Here is a 15966-nt window from a genome sequence, read left to right as displayed (position 1 = left end):
AAAAAGTGCAGGGTCCACGCCGCTCCCTTCACAGAGTCGCCTCCGTGAAGGGAGCCTTCTGGTCTGCGTTGTCAGCCTGGTTAGGATCAGCATGTGGAAAAGCAACTACAGATGCATGTTCCTGTTTACACTGAGCGGGAGGTAATTAAGGAAGTCTGTGTCTCTCCTCAGGAGCTCTCTGCTGCTCGGTGGGAGCCGTGTTACTACTGAACCAAACAAACTGCAGCGCTCTCCCTCTCATTTTCTCTCCTTCACGTTCTTCTCCTTCCTTACACACGTCTTCCAATCACTCTCTCCGTCTCCTGTGCCTCTTTATCTCTCGGTGTTTCCGTTGCCAATTGTTTTGTGCAAAACATATGCATGTTTATCCCGGTTGGCAGTGTTTCCATTAAATGCTGTGAATAATGTTATTTATTCGCATCCATGAACATTAAGATTAGAAGTAAACATGGAGCAGACTTCACCACCCGCTGCTCTCAGGGACTTCATTATGATGTTTACCAGCAAATATAACAAATCCTCCCAATATTTTAACTATCAGGTCAATAGACGTGTGCTTTCTATTTAAAAAGTGGAACTTGTCAAGCAGATGCATTTGCAGTTCTTCATAACATTCTTGAATGGCTGTAACGTCTTTTACTGATTAAATAAGATCTATACCAGAGATCTCTTCAGTCCAATGCTTCTGTTAACATCTGTCACACACACACTCCATGTTCTATGTAGAGTAAACTCAGGGCCAGTTTTAATAAGCATGCACAATCAGGAATCAGGAACAAGCCAGGATGCAAATTTCTGCGGTGTCACGTCTTCAATTTAGCGCTTTATTTACTAACAATGATTCTGTTAATGAGCACAGCTGCGAAAAATTATTTCTTCACGAACGTGTCCAGGTCAGGCAACATTTAGCTGTAAATTAAATTCCTTTAGAATCTCTCTCTCTCTCTCTGACTCTCACTTTCCATCGATCATTTTCATTTGACTTTACTTCATCTTTAACCGTGTTTTAGATCTACAACATTCATTGAGTTAAGTTAAGTCCTCATTTCAAGTTTATCTTTGTATTTGATTCCACAGATGGTGCCATGTTGACTGATGCCGAAGAAACTTTATTAATTAATCAACCATCAGTCGTTAGGCAGGTCCAATTTATCAAAATTTGCATGCTTAATTTGACGCCAACATCAGAGTACAGCTTTATTTAGCTGAGCTGTGTTGTGTCTGTCAGCAGCGGCTTCTTTTCCCTGCGTGTCAGAACACCACAGGGGGGCTCTCAGTCCACTCCCACATCCATTAAGTCAAGCAAAGGAGTTCATCTTGGCAAACTAGTCACAGAAAGTTCACAGCACATATTGCATGAGAGCAATTTCCCTTTTAAACCCTGCTTCCTCCTTACCTGGAACTGACCGGCATAGTCTGCGTCTGTGGTTCCCTCTCTGCCCTCCTTCAGTGCAATGAGGGTGAAACCTCGGAAATAAGAAGGGCTGGTTGCCACAAGGACGACTGTAAGGATGAGAAAGAGAGCGTGTTTCAAGGAATTGCATTTCTTCACAGACACTATGCATTACAGAGGTTTACGCTGACAGGTTAGGGTCACACTACATGAAGGGGGAGGGTCGCTCTAGATGACGTGAGGCAAACACACATGCATACAAAAGCTGCATTAGTCTACCTGAGCATCAGCAGAATACTATACATCAGCCTCAACATCTCACACTTGAGGAAGAGGGAACCTATAAATCTGATGCAGGGGGGTTTAGTGTGGGGATCAGGCCAGCAAAGGGAGATATAATGAGATGTGGGAGAATTTGATTCAGTACCAAACCTTGCGCCTTAGCCTTGCATTTTGATACCAGTCCATTAATCTTTGAACTCGTGCCTCACACTGGAAAAAGAAATATGTTCATATTTTCCAACCTACCTTCCATTTCTTTAGAAGACTAAAACTTTTCCACTTACTGACAATGCCTTCCCTGCCTTCTTGGCTGGTATCCTTCACAGATTCACTGATTAAATTTAACTCCTAAATTGCTAAATATGCCCTCTCACACACACACACAGCCAACATTGCATGGTCTGGAATCGGATCTCTAAAGCAAGGTGACCTGTGATTTGTAAAGCCTGAAACGAAGTTACCTCAACACCTATAGTATGAACAAATATTCATTAAACATTGGATTTAAGGGGGAATTTAAGAGCAGATTATGTTACAGTCAATGAGGTTGAGAACACCTTTGTGCTTACAAGTTTCAACACATCAAGAATGCATGTTTAAGCAAGACGGGGGAATCTGTGGAGGTCAGTTTAATTGAAGCCAGATCTCTTTGTGTGTGTGTGTGTGTGTGTGTGTGTGTGTGTGTGTGTGTCTCTATCAGAGGGGGAAGACAGAAGAGAAAGACTGAAGAGAAGAGAGAGAGAGAGAGAGAGAGAGAGAGAGAGAGAGAGAGAGAGAGAGAGAGAGAGAGAGAGAGAGAGAGAGAGAGAACTGTAATTTGTAAGATGTAATTTCTAATATATTGTACAGATTGCTGCCCTTCTGCTTTCATTTTAATGAGTAACTACATCCTTATTAGATGACTCTTTCCAAGTTAAAAGATATTTTGAAATGTATAATTTCTCATAAAACTTCCTTTAAACATCAAAAGTCAGTTTGTCATTCTTGGCGCAGGTTTATCCACGAAATGTACACAGACAAAAACGCCCCAAACCACACTCTCCCTCCCTCCCTTACCTCTGTAGATGCTGCCGGGCTGGTAGGTCTCCGGGTCTCCCTCCAGCCTGAGCCTGAACTCATTGTGCCCATCTCTCCGTGTGCCCTGGGTCTGCGCCCGGAGGATCCGCCCGCAGTACCCGTCCGACTTGCCCGCGGCGGGTTCTTCAACGAAGGCGACGGCGTTGCACACCAAACTCGAGACCAAATAGTACTGCAAGAGCAGCAAATGGAGATACAATCCCATCCTGGAGAGAAGAGCGCCGATGTAAGAGAGAAGGGAGAAAGAGTGGAGCAAGCGGGCAGAGGAGCGGCTCCGGCTCCTTCACCACAACTCTGAGCGTCACAGGCAGAGAGAAAGGTGAAGAGGAGGGGACCGACACGAGTCCATCCTGAAGGCACAGCGCGTCAGAGGCGCACCGCGGCGGAGCGGAGACGAGGCGGCGGCACTGCGCAGGTCCCGGATACGATAGAGGAGCCGGGACAGAACCGAGTCGTTACACACCAATGACTGCGTGAGTGGAGGCAAGGGGAGTTCGAAAAGTGGAGCCCCCCTAAAAAACAAAAACAAAGGGGAACGGCGTCCCAGAAAACATGTCCGCCATCCATACGTACGTTTACATTATATATGGTTATTAACAATCATAAATAAGTATTTTTGACACTATCACTGACCAAGAGTGGACAGAGCCTATCTAAGCCCTGAACTCCACCTGGGTTGGCTAATGGAGACTTTGCTTCCTGTTCATTGGTTAGGGTTAGCAATTATCAAAGTAAACTGAGAACAGGCGCGTCTTTAGACGAGATTTAAAAATGGCAAGGGAGCCTCCCTCTTTAACGAGTGTGCTCTATTTACCTAGGGAGCTGCAAGTGCGCCCTTCATGAAGACTGGCCCAGTTCTTAGACGCTGTCTCCTTACTAACATGCTTTCTTCCGACCGATTTACCGAGTAAGGTCAATCCCACAATGCAATGCGACCATCAAGTTATTTCAACTGCTGTGGAGTTTTTGGATTTGTTTTGTCATAAATAGTGCTGTTTGTACATGAGCTGTGTGAATGCAAATTTTTACATTATTTGGCAATTATTTTTTTTTTTTACATTTTTTCTTTTTCGTGATTAGCATGTTAGCTAGTTGTGTTGTCCCATTGTTTCTAAAACGTATCGCTAGCTAGCACTCGCGCTAAGTTAATGCTAACATGGAAATAGAACTATTTAATTAAACAGAGTTATAAAACAAATCTACTGCCGGGGTTACTGACACTTATCTGAGTGTTCTCTTCACTTTTCGGTAGCAAACCTGCAGCTGTACTGAGAGCACCAAGCACCCGGCTCACCTGGTGAACCTGATTCACCTGGAGCCTTGCAGACATCGCAGCCATCAATGGCCTCAATAACATTCTGGAAAACTTAACATTTATATTTCTGTAATGTCGCATGTTATACTATTAATTGCCTTGTATGTCAAAGCACTTTGTAAACTATAGATTCTCTATAAATAAAGTTATTATCATGATCATTTATAGAGCAAAACTTCCTACTTAAACTGAGGCTCTTCATAAAGTTTTATTTTGAATTGTTGTCAAAGACACCAAATGCATTCTGGGAAAATCTCTATAACTTAAAATAAAAGTGGCATAGCTTAATACAGTTCCAGTAATGGATTTGGGGATTTAATGTGGGAATTTAAGTGAAGTTACGTGTGTCATTTAATGTGTCTTGAGTCTTTGAAGATACCTTAAATGGCTAAATGGTTCTGTAAAGCAAATTTCTTTCAGATTCTTTCATTCTGATTTGATTTCACATAACTTTGCATTGTACCACTGGCACAGAATGCTTGGACTCAGCAGACATACCGTATATCTTGGTATACTGAGGTCATTGTGTCACCTAAACACCAAACACATTGTTTATTGATTTTTACATGATGGTGCCAAACTGCAAAGCATTCTTTTTAAAAACACCTCTTTACAGTTAGACATTTTTATCAGCAAAGATCAAAGGTGTTTGGAGCTCTCATATAATTTTTCCCATAATAGTAGAGGTATTTTTAGCAGGAACTGTCTTTTCAAGTGTCTTTTATAGCTCGGGAGTATTACTGAACAGAAAACAGTTCTCAAAGCAGGAAATGGTGAACGGCATCAGCATGGGTGTGTCTGCTATAATGGAACCCATGTGTATTAACTCTGCTCTGTAAACTGTGAAACTGATGCCGGATGTCTAGCTTGTACCCTAGATGTAGAATCAAAACAACCCAGTGACCTTTTACAGTGAAAACCAGCTGTTTGCACAATACCCAGCAGCTCTCCTGAACTTGTGTTTTCTAAGAGGAAATTGGAGTATTGAAGTGAAATATTCTAGCATGCCTGAATGAATTGATTGAAATATGTTGACAGATTGTATTAGGTTATTAATTCGTAACCCTCTATACTCATTGACAATGATGCCTGGATTAAATTTGTTTGACTGTGCTAATTTTTTAGCATAAACAAATCTTTTTTCTGGAGAACCTGGACATTTATTCTTGTGCGTACCCAGCTCCACGGAATGATTCTCCCTTGTAATGACACTGTTTTGTAAGGTTACAAAAACCTGGCCCTCCAACTGGTCTGAAGACGGTGAGACAGCTTTGCTTCTGACTTCCTAATCCCATGTCGCTTGTAATAAATCAAATATCAACACAGGTTTTAGAGTTCATCAACAGAAAATGACTGTCTTCCACTGAAAGCTTTAGATATGAGCTCAAGAAAGAATGATGAAGCTTGCCATTATGACTATGATATCAAGGCACATAGAGTGTCCCGTGTCCATAGTGGCTGTGTGAGTGACTTTTGGAATTCAAAGCGTGATCATAGCTGATGGGCAAAAGTGGTCAGTCCTCTGGTTCTTGGGTCAACCAGGTTGTCAGCGTTCTGCAACATTATCTGCTTACAAACTGTCTGTCTTTGGCTTTTGAGACCATGTCCTCTTCAGTCGAAGTTGGTCTCCGATGTCGAACTTGTCAGGATGGTGACCGATAGGGAAATGAGCCCCTTTCTGCTGTAGAACTCTCTATAACTCTCTCTCTCTCTATAATTCTCTCTCTATATATATATAACTCTCTTGCCCACTCGGTTTTGTGCGTCTCTTTTCATAAGAGCACAACCTCATTTAAACACACTTGGAGTGTTTTACTTGACACACACATATTCTCTCTCTCCTACTCTTACTCGGGCCTTTCCAGTATTGCAACATGTCCACACATGTCCGGTCTTATTCTTACACCACACTATTACATTCATTTGTTAGCTTTCATATACATTCCCTTCTTAAACTTCATAAGACATTTCATCTGATTAAAACATTCCTATTTCGATCATATTTCTTCTTCAATCACCATTACTTCAGCTTGTAATGTCTTACATAACTCTGTGTTTGCTGATCACATCAGGCTGATTGTTAAGTCCCATTATTGCAGTATTATGAATGACAGATTCAGAGGGATCTCACGTTTCATGACAATTGCTACAATTCCCACCACATCAGCTTCTATGACATATTGACGCGGCTGTGGGTACTTGGCAACCATTTTTGGGCAACTTCTGTGGAGGCTTGCTTGGTGGCAGAAGGACAAGCATTCCTCATTTAAGGAACAACAACCCAAAGAGCTCCTCTCTGTCTGTGCATGTCAATGTCATCACATCATTACTGCATTTCACTAACTTTACTTCTTCCCCAGAGTTCATTCATGCCAAATGGGTAAAAAATAGACCTTTTTTTTTGTGATATTACTTTCAGGCAGTCCTTGCATGGACATCTCTGTTCCATTTTCAAACCCACACTGCCCTGACACTCACCACAAATATCTAGCTCTGTCAATCAAATTTAACAAGCTATACAGATGGGGGAGGCAGTGGCCCAAGGGTGGGGGTGGGGGTAAAATGGGGAGGGGGGGTGCGTTTGAGGCAGCCCTCAGGAAGAGACAGGAAATGGACTGAAAGAAATTCTGCCAAGGTGAGGAAAGAAGTGGCAGAGGAGTGAATTGAACTAACAAAAGGTACGACTGGAATGGCATCATCAGTGGTAGAAAAAAGATGTCCTCACATTGCTCCCTAGTGATTGTAATATGTATGAATTCTCAAGATAGACTTAAGTGAGCAAAATAGATAATTAATGAAAATTGTAATTGTTGTATCAACAGAGTAAACTACTAACTACATGCTGTTGGGTAAATGCTCTGTGAAATGTACAGTGATTGAAAGAAGCACAAAATAACTTAAAAACTGTACAGTACTTCTTGAGATTAGACGAAGAATAGAAAATGAGAGTCTTTTTATAGTGTGTGAATGACTGTAAGTGGAGGCGGAAAATATAAGCATTCAGCTCACAGGCTGAAGGAGAAGAACATAGTGCAGAACTGCGGTGGCAATCTGTAACAAATGACTCTGTTGATTGCAAAAGCAGACTCAAATAGAGCAAATCTCTTAATGCTGCAAAAGGCAAAGGTCTGAGTGAGACAGACTCATCAAATAATGCTTAGTCTAAATTTAAAAAAACATTGGTGGGATACTAGACAGGTTTCCATGAGAAAATGCTTCTGCTGACCTACTCAGAGATCGTATGAGAACCTTCTGACCAATCAGTAATGCATGTTGTACAGAATATAGACATCAGAGATCACAACATATTCACAGCAAGGCCAGATGCACCCTGGGACGGGAGAAATGCCAGTCATTTCCCAGTAGAGACATAATTCAACCTTCTCTAAACTTCAAACCCTCACTTCCCTTACACTCACTCTCTCACACACATAAACACACCGCAAATGCATCCACACGGACAGAGATGGACAGAGAAACAGATCACCCCTGCAATGCTTGTATCCATGTTTTCTATTCCTGTGAGTTTTGTCGTTGTTATTAAATGAACTTCTCTGTTACCCCCTGGGTCCCTCACATTTTTGAGTCCGTCCCCTTCTTACACTTGATCTGGCTAAAGAGGGTTCACTCGCTGGCCAGTTACGACAGCAGGGGACAGCTGTAGTTTGTCTTGATCCATTGCATCTTTCCTATAGCACCATCTTCAGGAGAAAATGTGTGCAGATAAATCCCAGTCTATAAGCTTTTCTGTATATCCCCATACCATGGAAAACATTTGTGCACTGGACATTGCAGCTTCTGCTATCTCTTGTTTTCGCCTCTTGTTTTGTCACATTTTCACTTTTCAGTCACTTGCTCATCTCACTGTTACACAGCTGTTTGTCCCTCTTGCTGTTGGCCATTGTATTCTCTTCACGCTATTAACTGGTCGTCCTTCAGCTTGATTAAATGTCAACCGTTGTCCGTTTGCCATATTTGCAGTTCAACATTACTTGCAGGTAATGTGCTCAAAGTGGGAACAGATGGCAGACCTGCATCGGATCTGCTCCCGTTGTCTCGGCTGATGAAGCAGGTGTGTCAGGTCATTTTAATTATTTTGATCCGCAGCATTCCAATGTGCATCAGAACACCCATCAACCACAGCCTCACACGGCTCGCTGTTGTTCCTCCGTATGTTATTGCATGTATTATCATATTTCTAAATGTAATTGGTAAGAATTTGCAACTAATTGAGCACTTTTCGAACGAACCGCAGAGGACAAACAGGGACCCGCGCATTAATTTTCTGGTGAAAAAAATGATTGTGTCTCAAGAACACTTAGACACAAACACACACACAGACTTGGTACAGCTGTAGCTAAAGGGTGTAAAGGTGCAACCACTCTCGATTCTCTCGTGGACAGACTTCATAATGCGTATGTTAATGAATTGCTACCTCAGCAAAATATCCAGAGCAGCATCAGAGTTTAACGACCAGCAGCTCTAAGTGAATTCCCCTCTACCTAGAGAGACACCCTTTGAGATATGTACTCTAGCTTTCTGACAGGCGTCTTCATAGCTCAAGAAAAAAGGAACCAGGCTTTGTCCATGTTGACAGCCCGAGGCAGTGTGACCGTCTCTCTGCCTGTGTGTATGTCGTTGTGTGCATAATCTCCAGTGTGACTGACACATGACGGTGACAGAGGCTGATTCTGCATAACGCTGCATAAGCACTATGTCATGTTGTCATTCACTGTGGTAAAAGAAAAGGATTTGATCAATTATGAAAAAAAAGCTTGAGAAAGAAAGACAGAAGATGGAAGGACAGCGATACAGAGAAGAGTTCATTATCAGTTATGAATGCCTTCCTCAGTGCTATATTCTGTTCCAAATGGGTCTTGTAGCATCACAGAGTGCTGAGGCAGTGAAAATGTTTTGTGTGCATTGAATGATCAAGGCCATGCTTTAAAGTTGACACCCTGTGAGCATTTCCATTAGGTGCTGTGAGAGCAAGCTTTGAATCAGTGTGCTAAAGAAAAGAGGCGTTCAAGGGTGACATGTTATTTTCCTATTGACACATTTGAATGGGAGGGGAAATCAATCAAACAAACATAACAAACAAACCACATAGACAAAGCATATAATCATTTATGCTTAATGTAAGCCACAAACAAAAGAAGACTAATTCAGAAAGTTTGTTTTGGTTCAAACTAGTATTCTGTATAGATATTCAGTGAATTCATGACAATAAATCAGGGTTCAATACCGTCCCTTTCTTTGTCCTTGAAGTAACAAATTCAGACGGAGAGGATTTTCAATGACACTGTGTTCTAATGATTGGAGGAGGACATTGCAAGAGCACAGCTGTTACAAGTTATGAGGTTCACCTGTGGGGCTACAGGATCAGATGCCGGCTGCAATGCTGCTGGGGGTAAGGGCTCGAGATGTTGCTGTCATGGGCATTAGTTAGTCTGGACCGGTCCTAACAGAACTGAGAACTTTAAGGTATTAGAAGATTGAGACATATTCAAACCAGGAGGTAAGAGAAGCTACCTTTGCCTCTCTCTGCCTCACTCTGCAGTAGTGAACAGGTTGTGAGGCAGTACGTTGTTCATTTATATCTGTGTTTATGCAGTTAGCACATTGCAATACGGAGGCCCATAATTGTGATTAGATAATAATAATTGATGAGGAAGGTGACAATACCCAAACCAGCTGCTTTGTGTTTCCACACAGAACTCAGGTGGAAGCTGAGTACTTATTATGTTCAACGACAAATGTGGTCCAAGTTCCCGTCACACTTTGGATGTAAACCTGATTGCGATGAAGGGTTTTACAGAAGCCATACGGGACGTTTCCTAGTGAGAATTTGTTTTGTTTTAATGAATTTGTTCCTCTTCACTTGGTTTTTGGATGAGATTATGATTAGATAGGATGTTTAGCTCCTGGACTCTACTGATCAAAGTCACCGCCCTTCACCCTCTCATTCATTGCCATCTTAAAAGGCCGAAACTTCATCCTGAAAACAGAGAGGCAGAGAACAATGAATACGCCAGCTGCCAACATCTGGTTGAATCAGGTTTGCATATTAACAAACTGATTTATGATTGCCAGCCAGGCATCAAATGTGACGAGGGTAATAATATGTGTTAGATGACAGATTTTCAAAAAGCTGCCTCTTGATTAAAAATCACTTTGTTGCGGCACATCAAAAATGAAGCAAGATATTTGTTATGCGTAAACAATAATGGTTCCACTGATTGATTGCTTTCATCAAGATGACAAATTGTACCTCTTTTCTTTGCTGAGCTGACAAGAGAATATTAATTTAGTTTTGTGGCTTAGCAATAACAAACACAAGATGAGGTGTGACAGGTTTGTGTGAGGGAGCAGAAACATATTGTGGTAAGAACACGTTCAGTAAACAACAGAGCACTGAAGCACAAGAATCCTTTTGAAAACACAAAGCCATTCATTTCATTAGGCAGAGACGTGAGGCACATACATGATATTCCCTGAAGTTTAATACTTCTTGTATAGATAGGTACTACACTGTCACTGTAATGTACTGTATGATGAAAGAAACAGTTCCACTAATCCCAGACCCTTTACAACATAGGAGTAAGTCCATTTTTAAATTGAAATCCATTTAATTGAATGCTTCTCTCTGAGCTAAGAATCAATACCATGAGAATGTAAGTTATTTACCGATTTGTAAATTTATTTACATTTTTTTAAATGTGTGTAAATGTATTTACCGCTATGTAAATTTATGTAAATGTATGCAAATTTATTTACCGTTATTTAAATGTATGTACATTTATTTGCCGTTATTTACAGTTATGTAAATTTATTTGCCGTTATTTACATTTAAATGAATGTGAATTCATGTAAATATAATTTAATGTACTTTTATTACATTTGACATAAAACCATTTTTGGTCCAATTTCCCCAAACGACAGTGTATACATGTACCAGATTTTATACTGCTGTTTGAATTCATGCAAATTCATTTAAATCTATTGTAATTTTTTTAAACTTATGCAAATCTATGTGAATTCATTCAATTGAATTTACTTTCATTACAATTACAATTACAATTACAACTCTACTTCATATATTAATATAATTAATATTAATAATGCAATCTGTTCACATGTATTTGAAAGTATTTAAATATATGCACAACTATTTTTATGCATTTAATTATTATATGCACAGGAATTTAATGGAATTTATTTAGATGTATTTAAATTTAATTAACATGTATGTACATTTACTTACATTTCTTTAAATTTACATGAATTTACATAAATTTACATTACTTACTAAATTTCACTCCCCCTGTAGATAGCAAGAACAAAGACAAGAAGAAGCAGCAGATAAGGATTTGTTTGGTTAAGAGGGGAGTTGTGGCACTTCCATGTAAGTTGCTTTCTCTCTCTAGAGGAATCCATTTATCCCTTTCCTGCAATTATGGGGCCTTGTTTCCTCTCTCAATACATCTGAATGTTTGTTTGTGTTTGTTTCAGTGGCTATTGAAGCACACACACACACACACACACACACACACACACTTTTTCTTTTTCTTTTTCTTTTTCTTTTTCTTTTTCTTTTTCTTTTTCTTTTTCTTTTTCTTTTCTTTTCTTTTCTTGTGCATGTGTGTGAAGCCCTGCACATGTTGAGGCAAGCAGGCGAGGAAAGGTAATGATTTAACAGCCATGAACATGACACAACAGAGGAGGGGAAAATTAAGTGATGCTCTGATTGATGAATGGACTGAAAACAGGAAGGTAGAAGAATGGAGTGATGAATGAAACCATAATGTGTGTGTGTGGTTAGGGGAGGCCCTCGGGGAGATCATGGTAGAAACAGCTCTGGCTCTTCACTGGAGTGGATAGATTGACTGTTGCTGACATGCTGTCAGTCCAGGGGGGAGAGATTCTGAAGCGGGGTTTCCTTCATATTTTCTCAGGGGGTGCTGTTTATAATCTGCCCTTCCATTATCCATCTTTTTACCTGTGGCATCTTATATTAAAGTTGAAGCCTACACAGTACATTACAGTAGATCAAGCTCTCTCCCCCCGTCTCTAATCTGCCATTTTGGAGTTTAATATAGATGATGGCAATCAGTGTGGAAAGATAATAGTCCAAGGAATTCATTCATTGTGATTGGTCAGATTGGACCAGGAAGTAACCCCCTTATCTTGAAATAGTTTCCCTCCTCACTGGGACAAAATCACAACCACTGTTTTAAATAGAGCATTAGTACCATATGTGCGTAACTGCTTTGATTGCTATTTGTCTCGTTGATTTAACAGCATTAGGTACAACGACAATACATTAAGTTTGAGTGAGTATCAAGGCTACAAATCGAAAACAATGTGTAGGAAAAGATTTACACAATTTCTCTTTCTCTTTCCTCTTTTTTCTTTACAGTACAGGAAGTGAGTTGGTTTGGATCCGAGCGTGTTCATACATGCCTAAACAACTCGATCTAGGTGGGTAAACACTCCCGGTTTTGGAATAAAAGCTCACAAAACAGGCCAGGTCTGAATACAGCCTGAGTAAACTTTTCATTGGTGAAGTGATCTGTTTCATAAGTGTATCAAACAGGGCCATCTACTGGTTATCTCTTGTACATGCTATTTTTTGTTCCTTGCACACGTATATCACATTTCATTTCCTGTGAGACGAGAGTGCAGAAAACTCTGGGGAAGAAGTAAAGTCAGTGCAATGTCGTGATAATGCAATGCCATGGATATGCAAAGCTAGAGAGGGGACGAGGAGCAATTGGAGAGATTAGCATATTAATTACAGGCTAGAGAAATGATGCACACACACAGACGAGCCTTCTCAAAGTCTTTGGTTCAGAGCCATTAAATATCTCTCATTACACCAGCCCTATCGTATATAGAGCTGAGACAGCATGCATGTGCACTCATGAAGACACACAGGAGTTGTAGAGTAACTGCTGGCCAAAAGATTCTGTTCAGGGCAAAGTCGAGCATTTTTCTAGCCGAGTAAAACATCAACCTGAGAGCACAGGGGATTAGCAGAGGAGATGAGCTGAGCAAAGCTTGGACAGGATGAAGAATACCACAAACACAAGGCCCCTGAGCAAGCAAAAAGGCAAGCTGTTCAGTGTGTTTGCACAGAGCCTGTCAAAGCCACCGAAATCCCTTTACTTCATGTCGAGATTGATTTCATGCCGTCTAAACGAGCCCTCTGACCCACACAACGGAACGCTCTCTGAGTCCTGGCTTCATTTTGGATGCAATAACAAGGCTCAGCCCTTCATTTCCTCAGTCTTAAGTGCTTTGCATGTCAGTGTGTGAGATGGATATACAGTAATACAGCCTTCATAGTAATCTGTGTGAGGCGGCACAGTGGCTCGGTGTGAAACATTGTCATGCCTCTGCAGGTTCAAATCTGAAGTCCTTTCTTTGTGGGTGTGTTCCCTGTCTGTTGTTACCTGCTTGGTTCCTTGTCCTTGTTTCTCTGTGATTCTCCAGTATTGTTGTACACTGTTGACAAGGAAAAACTCCCCTTCAACAGGAAGAAACCTCAGGCAGAACCGGGCTCTAGGTGGGCGGCCATCTGCCTTGACCGGTTGGGTTTAGAGAGAGAGAGAGAGAGAGAGAGAGAGAGAGAGAGAGAGAGAGAGAGAGAGAGAGAGAGAGAGAGAGAGAAGAACAGTGGCCATTTTAAATTTAACTTTGCACAGTTCCAGGCTGCTGAATATAAAAACCCATATTTTCCATAGCCATAGAGGACTAGGAGTAAAAAAAATATAAATGAAGATCCAGAGAGTCTTAATTTGTCTTTATTGTTTAAATTCACCAAAAAGTTTTCTGCATAACTACATCCAATAGCATTCTTCTCTTGTCGTCATCACCGTGACCTCATCGATACAAGAGTGACAATAGTGCGACATCAACAGCGTCATGACATGGCTCAGAAAGAAATGACTGAAAGTCCATCTTAAAGAAACACATCTCACCGTTACCCGTTTGAAGCACAAACATTGCACATGAACTTAAATAATAAACTCTTCTCTTTAAAATGTATGTTTAAAACCCATTCCCCTGCCCCTCTCTGTCCTACGGTTTTGAAAAGTAAATGATAAACGTGAATACATTTTCTCTTTTCAACCATAAATGGAGTTATGTATAGTGATTTAAAATATTGGATGAAGGTTGCTGCAGGTTGTAGTCATGGAAATGATGATTAAAAAAAACACCAATAGCACCGTCTGAGCTCATAATGCCACAGCAATATCAACTCATAGTTTTACTCTCTGGTCTCTGTACCCTCCACTCATTATACGTCTTACTCTGAAACATAAATCAGAAACTGAAAGAGGCCTGTTTATTTAAATTTGATCAACAGATGTTCAACATTTTGTGTCATTATTACTTATAAGTATTTTTATATCGCCTGTCAAATACAAAAATCCAATATCTATCAGCACAAAATGCAGCATTTTCAAAAATCCTTTCTCAAAAGGAAATACTGTGTGTGTGCACGTGTGTGTTGTATTTTGGTAATTGGAATTCCAATGAACAGAAGGCAGCTTCCCGCCTAAATATCCATATTTCATTCACAGGCATTGATTTAGAAGAAATCTGAAATGAAAGTCTGAGCATGAAGAAGGAAACACTTGCCAGTCTGACTTCCTTCATTGGCTCATTTTTTCCAAAATGTTCCTTTTTGTTTGGGTATAGTTTATACTTACTTGTTTTTATTTCAAGCATTCAATCAATCTAGGCTCTCAAAAATACAAGAATGTTTCTTACAAAGGATTTCAGATTCTCGTCACATCTCCTTTATCAGACAGTAACCATCCCAACTTATGAGTTTGATACAAACGTCCCTTTAACACGACAATGCTCATCTTGACATGTTCTCTGGATGATGACAGGGCACAGCGCAGCTTGCATCAACATGCACTATGGTGTGTAAATGCTCACTGTGTTCTGTGAGCATTTACTTACATAAACAGATAATGAGACTAGATGTTAATGGATGATGTAAATAGGGCTTCATTGATTGATTGATTGATTGATTGATTGATTGACTTAATTGCCAAAGTCACTCTTTTCCCAGATTTATGAAATGGGAATATTGCATACTATTCTATAGCTTTTTTGCATCGTTCTTGTTTGATTCTTCTCTTTTCTGTTGAGATTTGAGATGCTTATAAAGGTGCTCATTTCACATTATGCTAACTTTTCTAGCTCTACAATTTACAACTATCTCTACAGAAGATCTTCCTTATTCTCTGGCTTGAATCAACAATCATCCACACATAATGTACTATTATTTGGTATCACTCAACCACGTTTCATCGAAAAAATATGTTGCTTTCACACTGCCACTGTATATCCTGACAATTTAGTTACACGTGGTGACGTTTATTTATGGCTATAATCTCCTTTTGTTCCATAGAAAAGATGAGGAGCCTCGCAGTGTGTTCACAAATTTCCACTGTTCCTCAGGAAATGAGGGCAAATGTAATCGGGCTGGCCCCTGATGTTAAAGTACTGAAATACTTCTTTGCTACGTAGGAAATTGAATAGTTGAGTAATTATTCTGACTTACAATGGACAAGTAATGTTGTGTAACAAAGCCTCAAGTTGCTGTCACAGATCCACAGTCATAATGGGAGGACTGTTGGGCATTGGTGGAGGTATGCTTTGAATCCTATGGAGTAAGATTGTGTAAAAAGTATCTGTGTATAACTTACACAACTTACGAACATTTGACTTTAAAAACATTTGATTTATGTATACAATTCAGATTCGTACGGCTGGGATTATGAGAGTACGAATCCAAAAGCTACCACTGCAAAGATTAAGGGATACAATACAGATATCAACGGCTAAGAATTCTTCCTTACAAGTGGTAAAATGACAT

At 40.3% G+C, this 15966-nt stretch overlaps 1 protein-coding gene across 3 annotated transcripts in view; it reads right to left on the bottom strand.

Annotated features, from left to right (window-relative positions):
- spon1b (spondin 1b) overlaps window positions 1-3119 on the bottom strand; it is a 41137-nt gene extending 38018 nt beyond the window's left edge. For 2 of the 3 annotated variants that reach the window (XR_012961016.1, XM_076142381.1), the window contains exons 1-2: window positions 2732-3119; window positions 1397-1503 (exon numbers count right to left, since the gene is read on the bottom strand). Coding sequence is in view for 2 of the 3 variants with exons in the window: in XM_076142381.1 (XP_075998496.1) it covers window positions 1397-1503; window positions 2732-2957 (333 nt within the window). In the remaining variant the exon portion in view is untranslated. The remainder of the gene's footprint in view (window positions 1-1396; window positions 1504-2731) is intronic. The other variant, XM_076142382.1, reaches the window with a different exon arrangement.
- Between the last annotated feature and the right edge of the window lie 12847 nt (window positions 3120-15966).

This window comes from Genypterus blacodes, unplaced genomic scaffold (genome assembly GCF_046128005.1).
Source record: "Genypterus blacodes isolate CSIRO-AG114 ecotype Tasmania unplaced genomic scaffold, CSIRO-AGI_Gbla_v1 ptg000021l_1, whole genome shotgun sequence".
Classification (NCBI taxonomy): Eukaryota; Metazoa; Chordata; class Actinopteri; order Ophidiiformes; family Ophidiidae; genus Genypterus; species Genypterus blacodes.
Note: the sequence above shows the minus strand (reverse complement) of the source record. Positions and strands in the feature narration are given on the sequence as shown.